Below are 19,779 nucleotides of genomic sequence, written 5' to 3'. Positions count from 1 at the left end.
AGAAAAAAATATGTGTTACGTAAGCGCGTTACGAATTCATGCATTATATTGTGATAATATTTTCTCTGTGTTGCTTTTATCGTTTACAATGTGTTATATATCAAAATGATCGCAATTTAGTGCTCATTACAACGAAAAAAAAAGTAACTTGTTACTTCAACCGTTTTGCGCACAGCGCGATTTGAATACAATTATATATGAAATTCGTTTTTGCGCTATCTATATCGCATTATTTATATATGATAATGATAACTTTTTTCATTTCTGATGGTTGCATACTAAACTTCAAGCAATGACAAAAAAGGAGCAAAAATGAACTCTTAATCTTTGAAAACTAAGCGCGCTGTGATTTTTTGAAAAAATATTTTTTCCGCTTACGCGCTCACTTCCAAACCCCTCCGGCATACGGGAGTCATTTTTTTATTTACTGCTCCGGCGTTTTTAAGGGTTAATTGAGGTGGCTACTGCCCTGACATCATGTGCTTTTGGAAAAAGAGTCAGGATTGCTTGTTTAATGAAGTACAGGATTTGTTGCCTGATGCCTTTAATAGATAAAGTACCAAACCTTTTTACTCTTAAAGAGAGGACCGATGAGGATGAGGAGGTCCTAGACAGGGAAAGGCTCCGTAAGGTTGAAAAAAAAACTTGGGGCAAAGAAAGGATACATCTTGTGGAAGGGGTAGTACCTTCCATGGTTCCCACCTCATCAAAGGATCTTCATTCTTAGCTATAAAACTACGTTCCGGAGAAAGTAGCACTTCCCCTGTGGGAAGGAACTGAATATGATCCGGATCTCTGGATAAAGCCGACAGTTCTGAAATTCTAGCTCCTGAGGCCAAGCTTAATAAAAATAGAGTTTTTCTTAAGAGCATTATAAACGAGCATGTGTCATTATCAGTTTCTGAAGCCAGCTTTAGAACATCGTTTAAGAACCATGATACTGACGTAGGCCTTACAGAAGGTCTAAGTCTAGCACACGCCTTGGGAATAGACGAGAAGTAGGAATCTGTCAAGTCTATGTTGAAACCAAATTGAAAAATCTTTTTCAAGGCTGACTTGTTTGTCGTAATCGTGCTAGCTGCTAAGCCTTTTTCAAATAAGGATCTGAAAAAGGATATAGCTGAATTGATTGTCATGATCCTAATATCTGATTCTCTCAGGAAGGTTGCTAACTTTTTGACAGCAGCATCATACTGTCTCAAAGTTGAATCTCTTTTATTCGGATTCCAAGAGAGAATATTTTGAGGGTCAATATTCGCATCCCTTTTCGCTGCAAACTTCATGAAATCCATAAAGTTAGGGTTTTGAGAATCCCTGAGGAAGCGAACACAGTCTTCGTTTGTACTGACTGGGAGAGCCTGGGACTGGGAATCCGAAGAGGGCGAAGACCCAGTTCCAGAATTAGAGGGTACCAATTGCTCTTCGGCCAGTCTGGGGCTACTAGAGCCACTTGACCCTTGAATGTCCTGAGTTTGTTCAATACCTTCATGAGAAGATTCACTGGAGGAAAGACATAAATCTTCTCCCAGTTGTTCCAGTCTAGAGCCAGGGCGTCCGTGGATAGGCCAGAGGGTCCAGGTTGGGGGCCACATAACATGGGAGTTTGTGGTTCGCTTGAGATGCGAAGAGATCCACTTGTAGGCCTGGAACTCTCTGAAGAATCCATTGGAACGAACTGTTGTCCAGTGACCATTCCGACTCTAGAGGTACTGATCGGGATAGAGCATCTGCTATGACGTTTCTCACTCCAGCTATATGGGTGGAGGAGAGATGCCAACTGAACTTGTCCGCCAGGGAGAAGATGGCTACCATGACATGATTTAGATGACGTGATTTGGAGCCTCCTCTGTTTATACAATGTACTACCACTGCGCTGTCCAAGACTAGCTTTATATGGGAGTACTTTGGCGGACGTAACCTTTTCAGAGTCAAGAACACTGCCATTGCTTCCAGTACGTTTATATGGAACTGACGGAACTGAGGTGACCACGTTCCTTGAACTTTCTTGAACTGGGAATATCCTCCCCAACCGCTTAATGAAGCGTCTGTGTGGGGATGGTAATCCCTGGTGGAGGAAACTGAAGGGGCACTGATACCGACAAGTTCTTGACTTTCGCCCACGGCCTGAGTCGATTCCGTAGAATCAGAGGGACTGAGGATAATTTGTCCCTGGACCTGACATTTGCTCGTGAGCGCCAGATTCTGGTTAGGTCTTTCAGTTTGGCTTTCATCAGGATGTTTTGTCACTGATGCAAACTGGAGTGAACCCAGGATCCTTTCCTGAGTTCTTCTTGACGCCAGTTTTGTGACTCAGAAATTGCTTGACTGACTTCGCTATTTCTTTCCTCTTGGTTGATGGAATCGACAGAGTATGGGAGGATAGATTCCATTGAATGCCCAGCCACTGAAAGTTTGACTCTGGAGTGAGTCTTGACTTGGTCCTGTTTATCTTGAAGCCTAGATATTCCAGGAACTGAATCACTTTCAGTGTTGCTCTGTTGCATTCCTCGACTGTTGAAGCCCAGATCAACCAATCGTCGAGATACGCTACTACCATAACCCCTTGCGATCTTAGTTGTTGAACTACTACTTCCGCCAGCTTCGTGAACACCCTGGGTGCTACGTTGAGCCCGAAAGGAACTACCTTGAAGGAGAATGTCTGGTCTCCTATCTTGAAGCCAGATACGGACGGAAGTGTCTTGCAATAGGGATATGATAGTAAGCGTCTGTAAGATCGATAGAGGTGGTGACAGCCCCACGGGGAAGTAAGGTCCGCACCTGCGAGATCGTGAGCATCTTGAACTTGTCGCAGCGAATGGCTAAGTTAAGCGGGACAAGTCTAAGATTACCCTTCTTTTTTGTGAGCCTTTCTTTGGCACGCTGAACAAGCGACCTTGAAATTTTAACCTGTTGACTCTCGCTATAGCTCCTTTCTGAAGGAGATCCTCCGCATACTCCGTCAATTCCTTGGAAGGAAGTTGGCGGAAAGGTCTGGATGGGGGTGGGCTCGCTAACCAGCTCCAACCAGGCCTTTTGACACAATGCTCTGACCCCACTTGCTGAAGTTCCACCGGTGGCGAAAGTGAAACAGCCTCCCTCCTACCTGAAAATCCTCATTGGTTTTGGTAGCCTCCTCGGCCTCCCCTGAAATGCTTTCCTCTATTAAAGGGACCTCCTGATCCTCTCCCACGAAAGGATCGCTTACCTCTGCCTCCCTTACCCGAGCGGTCATACTTCTGGAAGCTTGACCCTCGAAGACCTGATTGTAGGCTGGAGAGAGAGCGTAAGAGGTGGAGGGTTGAGGCTGAGGGGAGATAACATAAATCGGCTGCGATTGAGCCTTTGAGGTAGAAGGTTGGGCTGTTTGCACCAAGGGAACAGCCGGAACCTGCTGAGAAAAGCGTGGCTGTTTCTTCTGGTAGGGCTGGAAACGTCTGGGTTTCCTTTGAGCCTTACCCTTACCGGCTTGATCCTGTCGTCTCTTGGCCGTAAGACCCCAACGGTCTTTAAGGCTTTGGTTCAATCTCGTAGCCTCTGCCTGAACCTCCTTCACCATCGCTTCTGGGAAGAGGTCTGCTCCCCAGATGCTTGACGTAAGCAACTTATTCGGCTCGTGCCGAATTGTTGCTTCTTGTAGGACATGTTTCCTACAATTCGTCCTAGCAGTGGCGAACTCCAAAACATATCCGACTGCACCGTTTGAGTCAAAGATTTGGTAAGAAGCTTAAAGAGTGGCTCCGACCCATAGGCAATGGTAGCCACCTCGGTCATAGCCATGGAATTAATAGACCTGGCTAACCGCGATTTGGCATCGAATTCCGCCTGAATAAGGCTATCTGGAAGCCTAGGTAGCTTCTCACCAAACTGCTCCATAGCACAGTCTGGTTTGAGTTTGCCAGCTGAGAAGGTGTTGGGCAAATCTTCCCACAATTCACCGGCTGAAGGAAGTAAAGGAGACGTAGGATCTGCTTCCTTCAGCTGAGGCATGGAAATCCCCCTTTGGGCTGCTGGAATGGTGGTTGTCGCGATCTTTGTCAAGAAAGGGAGCGGGGTACTCTCTTCCATCGTAAAGATCGTAAACGGACTCTTAAAAGGTTGGATTTTCGTGTTGGAACAATCCATGTCCCTCTAGACACCTGAGCCATTCTCTCTGAGCCTGGTCTCGTGAATAGAGGACTGTCTCTTTTGGTACCTTATCGTCCCGAGTCATGGCTGAGGCGGTGAGCCTGGCGTAGCCGATGAACGGAGGCTGAAGGGTCTTCCCCGGGTAGAACTCGAAGTCTTCAATCCTCCGAGTTCCACATTCCGGGATAGAGATAAGCCCGTCTTGGAAGGGGGCGTATGACGCTACTCTCCAAGGGTTGTTCATTGAGAACGGAGGTAGAGAGTCATACGGGGGTAATTGGGCTCCCCCTGTGCTGAAAGGTGGAGAAGAGGCTAGTGGAGCTTGGCTCAGTCCGGCTATAATGTTGTCCTGAGAGGTGATCCTATCAGACAACCGGGAGATCATTTGTTCCATGCTGTTTTTCAGAGAACCAACCAGATCGCCCACTTGTTGCAACAGACCAGCGTTGGAGTCCAAAGCCGGAGCTGCTGCGGAGGTGGAAGGGTGGCTCTGAACCGGAACCAAAGGTAGCGGAACTGACGACTCCGCTGGAGTATGAGATCTCTCCCTGGAGGATTTACTCCTAGAGGACTTAGAGCCGGACCCAGAAGCTTTAGATCTCTCTGCTCCGGGATTTCTAGCCGGAGACTTACGAGAAGAAGATGACGCCGACGCCGTCTTTTTAGACGACGACGACGTCTTCGTCAAGGTTTTCACTGCTTGACCTTTGACCTGGGTCTAACGGAAGCGTCAGGAGAAGTATATAGTTCATTACCTGTAAAGCCTTGGAAGGATGGAGAGGTTGCAGGGGTAGAAGATCCAGTTGCACCCAAGGGCATCCCTTGGGTGTCCAACGTACCTACCTCGACCAACAGGTCGTCTACACCTACCATAGGTTCAACATTAATATCGAGCGTCGCGACTTCCGAGGAGATGTCCTGGCCTTGGTCCGTCAACGAGGCAGCCAGCTGTTGCTGGATGAAAGTGATAGTCGGGGCCGCCTCTGCTGGGTCGACGTAGCCTGTAGCCTTGCCTCCGGGGAAGATTAGTACCGCCAACTTCTTCTCAAGAAATGTAGGGCATACCCTTGGCGGCGTTCTTCCCAAAACCGCCGACCCAGGCCCGCAGGGTTGCCATGCGGTATCCCTCACAGCCGGAGCCTGGAAGAGAGGGTATTGATTAGATTTTAAGATTAAACTTAAAACTAAAACCAATTTAAAAGCTTAACTTAAAATTATAGGGCTACAAAACCCCATGAATTTTATCTTAAGTTAGGGATTAATGTAAAACTTAAGCACTATAACAAATGAAGACCAGTTAACGGAGTTAGAATACTTACCCCGTCTAAGAGCTGGCTCACCAGATCATAACAGATGGTACACGTCTCGTGGTACCAGACCTGGATGTCCCCGTGCGGAGTCGCGCATGGAGCATGGGACCGGCAAACTTCATGTCCACATGGGTCTTGAAGTGTGGCGGCGCATCCCGGATGCTCACAGTTGGTGGTCTGTAAGTGAAAAGACACATGAGTATCTTAAAGACTATCACTTACAGGCTAAAGGACAGAAGAACTCCGTTGCATGCCGGAGCTCGGAAAAAATTTGGGCATAACCCCTCCCTTATCGCCTGAATAGGCTATAACCCCGGAGAGATCCGGTGAGACAGGTAAGGGAGGGGGGATGGTTTAAGGTAGCTTAAGATAAAGTTACTAGTTTAACATAATAGATCTTAAACCTATAAAACTCGAACGTACCGGACTAAGTCCAGTGCGTGGCGGAGTGTTGTAACTCAGCGAGACGGAGTGGTTAGAAGGGACCAACTGTATGCCCCGGTCCACCCTGCTGGGTGGACTAGCACCTTTCCGCTGGATGCCAGGTCTCCGGTAGTAAAGGAGCCCTAGTAAGGTGGGAAAGAGCGAGAGGACATACAGACTCGGGCTAGCAACAGAGCGACGGAGTAGCAACGGAGGGGGGAAAGGCCAGTCCCCCCCCCACCTTACCATCCGGCCGGACCGAGAAGCCTTACAGACCTTACATCTTGTTCGGGTTGCCCCAGGTCCCTCAGTGTGAGGCACCTCTAATGTCTACCAGAGAGTTGCTAGTACATCTTCCGGTATATTTTGCATCTTCCAATCTTGGATGGTCTGGGATGCAGTTTAGATATTTGTCGAGCTTATTCTTAAACACATCTACGCTCACTCCTGATATATTCCTCAGATGAGCTGGCAACGCATTGAATAGACGCTGCATTATCGATGCTGGTGCGTAGTGGATTAATGTCCTGTGTGCTTTCCTTATTTTTCCTGGTATAGTTTTGGGCACTATTAATCTACCTCTGCTTGCTCTTTCTGATATTTTTAGTTCCATGATATTTTCTGCTATTCCTTCTATCTGTTTCCATGCCTGAATTATCATGTAGCGTTCTCTTCTCCTTTCTAGACTATATAATTTTAAGAATTGTAGTCTTTCCCAGTAGTCTAGGTCCTTAACTTCTTCTATTCTAGCTGTAAAGGACCTTTGTACACTCTCTATTTGTGCAATATCCTTTTGATAGTGTGGGTACCATATCATATTGCAATATTCAAGTGGACTACGAACATATGTTTTATAAAGCATAATCATGTGTTCAGCTTTTCTTGTTTTGAAGTGCCGTAACAACATTCCCATTTTTGCTTTACAATTTGCCAACAGAGTTGCTATTTGATCATTGCATAACATGTTCCTATTCATCATCACACCAAGGTCTTTAACTGCTTCCTTATTTGTGATGGTCTCATTATTAGGTCCCTTATATGCATATAGCTTTCTTTCTCTGTCTCCATAATTTATTGATTCAAATTTATCAGAGTTAAATACCATCCTATTTACTCTGCCCAATCATATACTTTGTTAAGGTCTCTTTGTAGAGCGTTCCTATCTTCATCACAAGTAATTTCTCTACTTATTCTTGTGTCATCTGCGAAACTACTCACTACCGAATCCTTCACATTATTGTCTATGTCTTCAATCATAATAACAAACAGTATTGCAGCTAACACCGTACCTTGCGGCACACCGGATATTACCTTGACTTCATCCGATTTCTCGTCGTTTGCAATAACTATCTGTTTTCTGTGTGTAAAAATTCTTTTAACCATCTTCCTACTTTATCCACGATATTGTGTTTTCTAATTTTCTTCGCTAATATATTATGGTCTACTTTATCAAAAGCTTTTGCAAAGTCTAAATAAACCACATCTGTTTCATTTCCGCTTTTCATATTTTTGAATATGTTCTCACGGTGGACTAACAGTTGGGTTTGTGTACTTTTTCCGGGTACGAAACCATGTTGTCCTTTATTAAACAAATTATTTTTTATTAAATGTTTCATAATATTTTTCTTCATTACCCTTTCATACACTTTCATAATATGTGATGTTAGACTCACAGGCCTATAATTACTTGCCTCTAGTCTTGATCCACTTTTGAAAGTAGGGGTAATATATGCCTCTAATTTGTGCTCATCATAAATCTTGCCTGTATCTACACTTTGTCTTAATAATATTGCAAGTGGCTTTGCGATAGAATGAACTACTTTCTTTAACAAAATAGCAGGAATTCCATCAGGCCCTGCAGCAGCTCCATTTTTAATTTCATTACATAGCCTGCACAATATCAGCTTCATTAATATCTATGTCAGCTAAATATTCACTATTTTCATCCCTTACTTCTATATCATTATCTTCATTATCTATTCTAGGGGTGAATTCTCTCTTATATCGTTCTGCCAGTATGTTGCAAATTTCCTTTTTTTCATTCGTTAATCTCCCTTCAATTCTCAGAGGGCCTATTTCTATTCTTCTTTTATTCATCTTCTTCGCATATGAGTATAATAGCTTGGGGTTTTGCTTGATATTTAATAGGGTTTTTTCTTCCAAGTCCCGTTTTTCATTTTCTTTTGATTGTATAATCTTTTGTTCTGCATTTTCTATCTTACTTTTTAGTTCTATAACTTTCCATGCATTTTTTTCTTTTGCAAGACCTTTTTTCCACTTTCTGATTTTCTGGAACAAGATCCTTCTGTCTCTTGGTATGCATGAATGATGTTTACTTTCTTCTTCGGTATATATTTTTCCACTATTTTCTCCAATATTTTATATAATATCTCCGTATTTACCCTTATGTCATCACTTACGAAAATGTTATCCCAATCTTTGTTTAATTCTTCATTAATTTCTGACCATTTTATATTTTACTGTAGAAGTTGTATTTTCCATATCCTTCCCACTTTTTCATTTCTTGCTTATCTCTATTTTCACTTGCTTTGGAATGAACTGTTAATTCTATGACATTATGGTCTGAAATATTCGCATTATAAACTATTATTTCTTTAACATAATCATCTCGTTCACAAATACTAGGTCTAAAGTATTTTCCTTTCTTGTTGGCAGGTGATTTATTTGTTGAATGTTGTATTCTAGTAGCATATCTAATAGCTTTTCAAATTGCCTCTTATCTTCTGCACTACTATTACTCTCTTTTTTATATGTATAAGTACAACCACAATCTCCTATTCGTTCTTTCCATTCTACGAAAGGAAAGTTGAAGTCACCAGATAGGAGAATAGTCCAGTCCTTGTGATTTCTACATATATCATCCAATTTTTCAATTATTAAGTCAAACTCTTTAGTATTAGGAGGTCTATATATTACTATGTTCATCAATTTTTCAGATTCAAATTCTACCGCTATTAGTTCACATTCTGAGTTACTATATTTCTCATATATTTTTCCTTGTTTTTTGTCTTTCCCATATATTGCGGTTCCCCCTTGATTCCTATTTTTTCTATCTGATCTATAAGTTTGGAACCCTTTTATTTGATCATCATTCCAGTCTCTTGGGGGAATACCAGGTTTCACTTATATCATTTATCTATTATTTCTTTTCATTTTGGGTTAGTTCTTCTAAGTACTCTATTTTCTTTTTGAGTTACTCGTAACTAAACCCTGCGCATTCATCACTATGATGGTTTGCGTGTTTTCTCCTTCATTTAATACTGGTAGTAATAAGGATTTTCCCATGTCTCTTTCCTGTTCTGGTATGTTGTTCTTTTTTTCATTTCCAGAAATTCTGACATTAAAAAATCCAACTTTTCCATAATATTTGATCTTCCTTCATCATAATTATTCATTTTGTGTCTGAATCTGCAATTTTCTCCGTTTCTGCAATATCCTCTTGCATAATAAATACAGTTATTATCTCTTGAGTAGAATTTCGGAGCTGATGCTTTCAAATTTTTTGCTGACACCTCTGCATATCTCATTGGTGGTTTGCTTTTCTCTTTTACCTGATATTCTTGATTTCTCTCTTTATTTGTTTCTTTCTTATTTGGATTTTATTACTTGGTTGGTTATTTATTTGATTATGATTCATGGCTACAGGGTGCATATATTTGCATTTTTTGTCGAACTTACATCCTTTTCCTTCTTTTAGGTTTTTACATATTTTTGGATGCAGATCTCTGCAATCATCCCCATATCCATCTAAGTATGCACATTTACCATATATTTCATAGTTTTGACATATCTTAGGATGTTTGTAGTAACATCTTTCTCCAAATCTGCAATTCCCTCTTTTCAAAAGGTTGCAGATTTTGTCTTTCTTGTCTATTTTTTTCCTCTTTCCCGTCATTGTATAGATCTGGGTAGAGCCTCTTCGGGATTTGCTTTTCTGTTGTCATATCGTAATTTATTTCTTCGTAGGTATGCTGCTTTATTGCCTCATATGTATTATCAATGAGTATCTCTGCATCCATACTTTTATCTTGTTCTTTGTTTTCCTTATTTTTTTCTGTCATTTCATTTTTGTTTACTTCTCTTTCCGTTTTCCTCTTCGTCTTTTTCTTCTTCTTCTTCCTTCTTCCTCTTCTTCTTTCATCCTCAACTATTTGTACATTCAATCTTGATTTAATAACATTGTCTATCCATGATAGACATGTTGAACAAAAAATTCTTGTATCTTTTCTCAAATCTTGTATTACCTCAGCACACTGTGGATGGGTCGGAATGTTGCATGCAGCACATTTTCTGATTAGGTTTTGTGGATTGACTATGCTATACCAAACCTTACACAGTTTGCATGCTTTTGGCATTCTTTTTCCTAATGCATCAATTAGGATATTCACAAGATTCACCTTATTCATTTCTTTGTCGGAATATGTTGGTTTATGTATATTTTCTTTATGAGTCTCTTGACCACTTGGATTTTATTTGGAACTTCTTCAATTATTTTCAAGATGTTTTCATTAGATTTGTTCCAGTTTGAAGGATTATATCCTTCTAATATATCTATGAATGCTTTTGTATCTTTTTGGTTAGGACTGTTGCTGATTTCATAGATGAGAAATGCCAGTTCCCTTCCTGCTACCTCATCGTATTGCGAATCTGCTAGACACGCCAAATTACGCCACCTCTTCCCGCAGTTGGAACTTACTGCCATCTTGTTCTGATTTATAGTATTACACTTGATAAACTAACTTAGAAGACGCTTTATCCTACTATTTTCACACTAATCTTATCACCGATAGTTCACGAACACTTCTAGATATTTCTCAAATTCTAGTCGTATGTTAAACTTGTGATATCTGTTGATTAATCTGACTTCACGCAGGTACGACTCACCAAGCAAGATGGCTACTTACGGGAGAGGTCGAGTCCAGTCTGGGTCTGTCCCGTCCCTCTACTCCCTCTGCCTGGGGGGAGAGAGGGAGGCAGGCTCGGGTATGCGGAGCGAGCATGGGCAGACCGACCCACCCCCCCGACTCTATGGAAGAGCGGGAGGGGGGGAAGGTGACTGGACAGGCGTCTGGCTGCCCCGTGATCACGTAGTGACCACGGGGCGGTAAGTACAAAACAATGGACAACAAAGCCTAGAAACATAACCAGCTGATCAGAGAGATGCTATCGGGAAGCAACCGAACTGAAGAGCGGTAGCATATAGGCCCTATGGGCCACAACCTAGGCTAAGCAAAGCCAGACGCCTAACTAACCTGAACAAATATCATATAAAATAATTCAAATGAATAATTATGAAAGAAAGAAAACAAAATAGTAGGAGAAAAAATCCAGGAGTGTACGACTAACCCGAAGGAAAGTCTACCACTCAAAGCTAGCCGAGGCCGATACTAAGAGCCGTGGCTAGGGTCTGGATGGAAGGAGCCTACATAAGGTAAAAGACATGCATGCATGACAAAACCGTGTAGACCGTACCCTAAACAAAGCGGATGATTAAAATAGAGCGTACTTAAGTAAGGGGATGTTCTGGGTATGGGCGACCAAGAACGAACCCACCACGAGGCAGAACCATGCTGCCATGCTTCCGACCTAGAGTTCGTATTTATACCTAAAAAACGGCAAATACGGGCTCAGGGCCGGAAAAAACCAAATAGCAATAAACACTGAGTACTTAACTTAGCTGCTGCGATGGCTGCACGCTCCATGATAAAGAAATCCAAAGAAAAGGGCACAAAAAACACAGAGTAAAAAAGGGCACGTGTGTATCGTGTGCGCTAACTGAAAAGGATGACCACCAGAGGCGCAGCAGTCGGGAGCATGGGATGGAGTAGTAGTAGTTGCTGCCCACTCTGTGGGTCGGCTCTCCTCTTGGGGGGATTTTGTAGTGGGAGAATTCTATTGGCATTTGGCTCGTGGTAGTGGTCTCACTCGCCATAGTGTTCATACCGACCTTGGAGGGTGAGCGAGTCAGTTGTACTGACCTTTTTCTTTATTTATTTATTCTCTGGTATGTGTTAGTACATTTACCCTAGAAATAATAGATTAAAGGATATTTCGCGCAGCGACACGAGCTGAGCCCAGAAATTGACTTGTTAGTTATTTTACTTATGGTGACATGTATTTTATATACACCTAAATGGTGATGAGGAATATTGCTATTCATTTGCATATATCTGTATATAGTACTAGTCTGTAGATTTACATATCTTGGTTATTTTATCTTAAGTCAAGAAATACAAAACATTATAAGTACTAATTTATTTGGCATTCTACATTAGTGGTACAACTTTTACAAGTACATAAAAAAAATTGAGAAGTTACTCTAGTTTTATATTTTTTCTTTGAGACCAGTGATTCCACAAAAGTGAACAAAATTGTCTGTAAACCCTTTGTATCATTAGCATGAACAATATTGTCTGTAAACTCTTGTATCATTAGCATCTATTATACTTTGACTTCTTATTGCTCAAAAGCACCTCAAGTTTTCTGGATGGTTTCAGGTGTCTAACCCTTGGATACATTGGATGAGTACCCCATGCAACTCAATTCCTGTGTGTAGAGAGAGGGCATCTTAGCTTTATCAGTGAAATGTGGTTCATGATACGTACTATCCTAGTTTTAGCCAACAATGAATGCAGTGTAATGGAAACAAATATCAAAAGGAAATTTTTTTACTTTTCATTATTCTTTGTTAATCTTAGTCACAGGAACAAATTCTAAAGATGAAACTTTATTGGATAATTAAGTTTCAAGGCTAAAACCCTCTGGTACTAGTGTGTAAAATTCAGAATTAAAAATGTCTGGTTAATTATTTATTTAGTGATAACAGTAGTACCTGTGAATAGTAGTACAGGCTCGGTTTACGATGTTCAGAGGTTACGATGCTCTTCAAATGTATTCATCAAAAATTGTTTCCCAGGTTACAAGTTTTGTTCTATGTTCTGGGTTTATGATGCCAACCCTACAGAAGAAATGTGGCTCCAAACGGGCAGAATGGTAAAAATTTTGAGGTTTTTAATTAAAATCTCAATAAAAATGTAGTTTACGTAATTTTCAAGTCACCCAAAAGATTAAAAGTAAGCTTTTACGATTTTTAATAATATTTCAGGTTACAACAATTTTCGGCTTATGGTGCAACGTCGGCACTGAACCTTCATCGTAAACTGGGGACTGTCTGTGTTGTTAGAATAAATAATTAGCAAGAATAGTATTGATAAAATGGATAAATGATTAACAAGAATTGTACTTCTAGTAATGATGCCTTTTTTATTTACAGATGTTGGTGGGCTTCCTTTTATCATAAATGTAACTTTACCAGATGAGAAGAGCAATTATGTTCATCGCATTGGTAGAGTTGGTAGGGCTGAGAGAATGGGTTTGGCCATCTCCCTTGTTTCTGCTGTGCCAGAGAAGGTAAGTTTATGCTACATGTATCTCGAGTATTAAAATTGATCATATATTATAGGATGAAGTAGAATTTTTAAGTACAGAATTAATTTTATAATGAGTAAAAGTGACAAAGAAAGTGTAATCTCTCTGATGCCAAGTAAAAATAGTAAAACATCAACGACTTCTAGTGCATCAAGACATAGAATGAGGGGTCTGTATTTTTTAAAAGTTAAACAGGAAAACATGAAATTGACATAATTTTGAGTTTTTTTATCCATGACATTGTGTGTAGATGTATCCATAACCATGAAAGCCATGAGTTTACAAGTAACCTAGTTACTAACTAGCCTTGACTGGGAAGTGTACAAACCATATTGTCATGGGATGTCTGAACCTCTGGGTAATAATTCATCAGGGCAGCCTGTTTACTGAGGACTGTTACCAATGTGGTAGTAAGTGGTGCACGATTGACAGAGCTTTAGGATTGCCTCCAATTTGATGTACAGTAAACCCCCCATGTTTGTAGGGGATGGGTATCACACACACAGACACACACACACACACATACACACACACCCTTGCCGCAAATAGGTAAAATCCACGAACACTTGAAACCACTCTAAGAATGCTTAGAACTGCCTATTTTGATAGTTAAAAAAAAACTCTGAAAATGCTTGTACCTGACTATTTAAATAGTTGTATCACAAAAAGTGCTGCTGCTTTTTTCCACCGTTATCCCTACATTAAGGGGTTGGTTACCTGATGCGCCTTCTCCTCCAATGCCTTCTATCAAAGGCATCCTCCACCAAACCTCTTCTCTCACTTCATCTCGCCATCTAATTGTCTGTCTCCCTCTCCATCTTCTTCCTCTAACAGGTTCTTCCCAAGCCCTCTTCCTCCCTCCTCATCATCCATCCTTAACACATGCCCATATCATCTCAGTTGGGGCTCTCTTATCACCTCTGAAATCTTTACTAAGCCTGCTCTTCTTATTTCATCATTTTCCAATATCTTCAGTAGCGATATTCCCATAATCCACCTCAGCATTCTCATCTCTGTTCTCTCAAGCTTTACTTCCTCTTTTCTTTGTAGACCCCATGTTTCAGATCCATTCGTTAACACTGGTCTTATCACTGTGCTGTAGATCTTGACTTTTAGCATGATAAGCATTTTCTTATCACATAACTACTCCAGCTACATCTCTCCACTTCCCCATGCCATTTTTATCCTACTGTCAACTTTAGCCTCATCCTCCCTCTTAGCTTAAAATAGATCCTAAGTTTTAAACTTTTCTGCCTGTTTAATAATCTCGCCTCTTCTTTCTTGTATTACTATTCTGCCTTTATCTTCTCTACTGCTCACCAAAACCTCTGTTTTATTCACATTCACCTTCAAGCCACCCTTCTCTAAAGACTCCTGCCACTCTCCAACCCTTTATCACAAAAAGTGTATTAGTCACAAAAATATGAAAATACAGTAATTTGTGAATATTTCTCAGTTAAAATTACTGCGAATATGTGAATTTTCCATGAATAATTAGAATATACAGCCCGTAGAAAAATCGGCGAATTGTGAGTCCGCGAATATGGGGTGTTTACTGTACAGGCAGTCCTCTGTTATAGGTGGACTCGGTTAATAGAGTTATGGCGCCATAACATACATAACAGAGGCTCCATCAACTAGTTGGTTATCAGTGCCATTAACTGAAACTCGACGCCCTAAATTTCACTTATCAGCACCCCGCCAAGAATGGAACCCCTTCTGATGACCGGGGACTGCCTGTATATTGTACCTCAGGGCAATGTGGTGCTTATTACAGGTTTTTTTTTAAGTGAGAATACGTGTGGAAATGACTGTTGAGGGAGAAAGGAAGGCAAGTGGTGGCAGACTGTAAAACGGAAAGACACCAGGATTTGGTGGGATTACATTTCTGCAAGATGCCACAATATTGTTGTGATGGTGTGAATGAGTGGCTAACCAGGGTTTGTAATATTCGTCTGGATGAGGGAGAGGTTCTAAATGAATGAGCAGACAGAATAATTGTATCATTGTCTAAAGGCATCAGTGGTAGAGGTAACTATATAAGGTGTATTCTGCTTGAAAATGTAAAATAGATGACAAGAACACTGATAAAAAGAGAACGTTGCAGATTTAGTTAAGGAGGAAGGGTTGTAGTTCAAGGTTGTTTTGGAACATTTTTGTTAGACATTTATAAGTAAAATAGCATGGTAGTACAGTTAATCCCCACTATTCGTCGACTTGACTGTTCGCAGACTCTCCTATTTGCAGATTTGTCTATTCGAGGATTTTTCTGTCGACAGTATATACACATTATTTGTGGAAAATTTGCTTATTCACAGTGTTTTTCACTGAGAAATATCCATAAATTACTGTATTTTATGTATGCAACTTACCAAGTAGTTACATAGCTATAGTTTCTAATTCTGTTGGCAGCTAGAATTTTTTTAATTCGAGGTAGCGCTAAGTTTGTTTTGGTCAGATGATATCCCCCCGCCCACTATCAGAGGAGAAAGAAACAACTCCACACAAACTAGTTGTTTTTGTCAGCTGGTGCTGTTAACACAGTACAGCAGCTGTGGAATTTTTGCAATTGCTTTGCCATCACGCATTGTCTGGAGTTTTTGGCAAAGTACTCTAAAATCTTGGTAGCCATCTCTGCAACATTTAGATATTTTAGGAATTCATTTAAATAGTTAAATTTTGCTCCTGAATTAGTCTCTGTCTTCTTATTGGGTTAGTCTGCAGATGTTGTATACTAGCGCAACGGGAATTAGGTATTGCAGCAAAGGCTGCAATACAAGAATTGCTAAAGCTCGTAATGATCCCCACACCATTTGTACCTGTTATAGGGGTCATATTTACACACCGGATTTGACTTGTGGGGAATGTGTTCAATGGGACCGAAAAACTTGGAAAGCTGTAACTAGTTTATACTAACCAGTTAGAGAGAGATAAGAGAAAAGCAGCTTCTAGGGCTAAAGCTAAAGGTTTAGTTAGTCGGGAATTACCAACTGAAATCTTATTCTTGTCTCCTTCTGAACCTTCCCCCTCATCTGTTCAACCCCATCCTAATCTTGGCGCTCTTATACCTGTAGCCGGTGCTGTTGCCAACCTCGATGCACGAGTAGATAAAAAATTTTTTATCATGCTTCAAGCAATGAAAAAATTAGAAGCGTCTATTCAAACCCTGATGGACAAGGTAAGTGGTGAAGTGAGTGCCAGTTTTAGTTGTGGAGGAGATGGCTGTTTGTCCCACTGAATCTCCCAGGCAAAATTCCCTGTCAAACTCCCCAGCACCTGGGAGGAGGCATACTGGTAGCCCAAGGGAGGTCAGTGGGGTCTGACCATGAGCAGTCGCCCTCTCAGGCAGTCCTGTTGGTAGTTCCCAGGTCGCGACAGATTACCATGGGAAAGGTGAATCTAAGGAGGTGCGTCTTTCCTCTTGTACATCCAGCTCCAGGAAGTCTTCTCCCAGGCGCCAGACGCACTTTGTTGACGAGTCCCGACCATTGAAAAGGAGGGCTCATAAGGTGTCACCTTCTCCAGTCCCCTTCAAGAGGATCAGCAGCCTTCTTGTAATTTTTGGGACTCTCCAGAGATATTCTCTCAAGATCTGAAAGGTATAGAGGAACACTAGTGAAAGGATTTCGTCCTCTAAGTCTCGATATTCGTTAAGAAAGTCGTCCTCTGGAAGACTATCTGAGGTTGCAGGCAGGAAAGCTTCAGAGCGTCCGTCGGCGCCGGATCCATGTACTCCTCTGCTTTCCTCTCCTGTGCTTTCCACGAGTATTGAGAAGCACAAGATACCCGCAATCTTATCTGCACCTGTTTGTCCTTCCACAGAAGAACAGGTAGCGTTTCCTCCAGTTTCACCTGGAGGTCACAAGAGTTCTGTGGTGCCAGAGCCTCGTTCGATGTATGAGCTCCCACCAGCGCAGAGGATCCCCGTAGTGCTGTAGCCTATGATAGTTCAAGAGAAGTTGTTGGCAGACAAGAACCCACCAGCGGCCGGGCGCCCATTGGCACCTGAACATTCGTTGGCTCCTGAGCATCTGTTAGTGCCTGAGCATCCATTGGCTCCAGACCATCCATTGGCTCCCAACTGTCCATTAGTGCCCGACCATCCATTGGTGCTTGAGCTTCCATTAGTGCCTGAACGTCCATTAGCACCCGAGCTTCCACAAGTGTCAGAGCGCCAAGGGGCGCAACTGGATCAGTATGAATTTTTTCAACAACCATCAATAACAATTATGTCTTCTTTTTTACCGACAGTGTCTCAAGTTATGGCTGTCTGTGATCCTACGATTGCAGCCATACAAAGTGAGTTGAACAGTATCTTGGGTTTTATGCAGTCTTTGATACCTCCAGTTCAACCTCAAATGAGCTTGTCAGAAGAAGAATAGGATAAGGAGTCTTCTCCGACAGCCTACAAATTGCTACTTTACTACTTTGTAGCGAATTTTTTCAGATTCTTTCTCACCAGTGACACCAGCTTCACCAGAGTCTTCTTACATGAGAGACAATCAAGGGTTTGTCCAAGTTGCTTAAGTGGTATTTTTTTATTTTTTTTTTTTTTTTGGCACGGAAGGCATTAAAAGAGATTAACCTTGGGTTGAGAACCTTTGGCTTGAGGAGAAGAGAGAGCAAGGCAAAGTTAACCCTCTTACGCCGATTGGACGTATTAAACGTCGAGTCAAAATGTCTCCCGTATGCCGATTGGACGTATCATACGTCGGCTCAAAAAAGTTTTTTTAAAAATTCGCGGAAAAATACTTATAGGCCTACCAGCCAAAAACTTTTGTATCACGCGCCTAGGGGGATGCTGGGAGTTCACGGATCAAGGCGTTGTTTTGTTTACAATCGCTACGCAGGCGCGCAAGCGCGAATTTCTTTCTTATCGCACCAAAAAGTATCAGTGAGACATCTCGGAAATTATTTCGTCACTTTGACATAATTTTTGCACCATTTTAAATTATCCTTTATATGAAGTATTATATATGAAAATGTGCGCAATTTCATGTAAAATACAACAAAAAATACTCATGATTGTAGCTTTTATCAATTTTGAAATATTTTCATATAAATAACGATAAGTGCAAAAATTTCAACCTTCGGTCAACTTTGACTCTGCAGAAATGGTCAAGAAACGCAATTGTAAGCTAAAATTCTTATATTATAGTAATATTCAATCATTTGCCTTCATTTTGCATCAAATTGGACGTCTCTAGCACAATATTTCGATTTATGGTGAATTTATGAAAAAACTTTTTCCTTACGTTCGTGCGATAACTCTTCCGATAAATTTTTTCGTGCGATTGTCCTCATGTTTTGCACCCTTTTAAATTTGCCGTTACATAAAGTTTTATATATGGAAATGTGCGCAATTTCATGCACAATACAACAAAAAACAACCCATGGTTGTAGCTTTTATTAGTTTTGAAATATTTTCATATAAATAACGTTAAGTGCAAAAATTTCAACTTTCGGTCAACTTTGACTCTACCGAAATGGTCGAAAAACGCAATTGTAAGCTAAAACTCTTATATTCTAGTAATATTCAATCATTTACCTTCATTTTGCAACGACTTGGAAGTCTCTAGCACAATATTTCGATTTATGGTGAATTTATGAAAAAAAAAAGAAAAAAAAAAACATTACGTTCGCGCGGTAACTCTTCCGAAAAAATCATTTTTTTGTGCGATTGTCGAAATGTTTGCACCATTTAAAATTAGCTGTTACATAAAGTTTTATATATGAAAAGGTGCGCAATTTCATGTAGAATACAACTAAAAATGATTGAAGGTTGTAGCTTTTCTCTTTTTTCGAAATATTTGCATATAAATCACGATAAATAGAAAAAAAACCACGTTCGGTCAAATTTGACTCTACCGAAATAGTTGAAAAACGCAATTGTAAGCTAAAACTCTTACGGCCTAGTAATATTCCGTCATTTTTCTTCATTTTGAAACAAATTTGAAGTCTCTAAAACAATATTGTGATTTATGGTGAATTTTTGAAAAATATATTTACCTTCACTCCGCGGCCGATTCGCGGCCGCAAGTCTCCGAAATACGTAAATCCCATTATCCTAATATTTGCTCCTTTTCATATTAGCCTTTTTATAGAGTTTCATATATCAAAATGTGCGCAATTCATGAAGAATACAATAAAAAATAATTGAAGGTTGTAGCTTTTTCCATCTTCGAAATATGTGCATATAAAAAAATATATATATTAAAATTTCGACATTCGGTCAAATTTAACTCGTCCGAAATGGTCGAAATCTGCAATTCTAATCTAAAACTCTTACAGTATTGTAATATTCAATCATTTATCTAAATTTTGAAACAAATTGGAAGTCTCTAGAACATTATTTAGAATTACGGTGAATTTTTGAAAATAACATTTTTTTACGTCCGTGTGGTACGAATTCGTACATCATTTTGTGATAATATTTTTCCGGTGTTGCTTTTATTGTTTTACTATGTATTAT

At 40.6% G+C, this 19,779-nt stretch overlaps 1 protein-coding gene across 1 annotated transcript in view; it reads left to right on the top strand.

The window, feature by feature from the left end:
• The window catches only part of LOC135212921 (ATP-dependent RNA helicase Ddx1-like), a 407,348-nt gene that overhangs the window by 368,524 nt on the left and 19,045 nt on the right, over positions 1 to 19,779 (top strand). Inside the window, exon 12 of the mRNA XM_064246662.1 lies at positions 13,153 to 13,289. Within this exon, the coding sequence (XP_064102732.1) occupies positions 13,153 to 13,289 (137 nt within the window). The remainder of the gene's footprint in view (positions 1 to 13,152; positions 13,290 to 19,779) is intronic.

This window comes from Macrobrachium nipponense, chromosome 42 (assembly GCF_015104395.2).
Source record: "Macrobrachium nipponense isolate FS-2020 chromosome 42, ASM1510439v2, whole genome shotgun sequence".
NCBI lineage: Eukaryota > Metazoa > Arthropoda > Malacostraca > Decapoda > Palaemonidae > Macrobrachium > Macrobrachium nipponense.
Note: the sequence above shows the minus strand (reverse complement) of the source record. Positions and strands in the feature narration are given on the sequence as shown.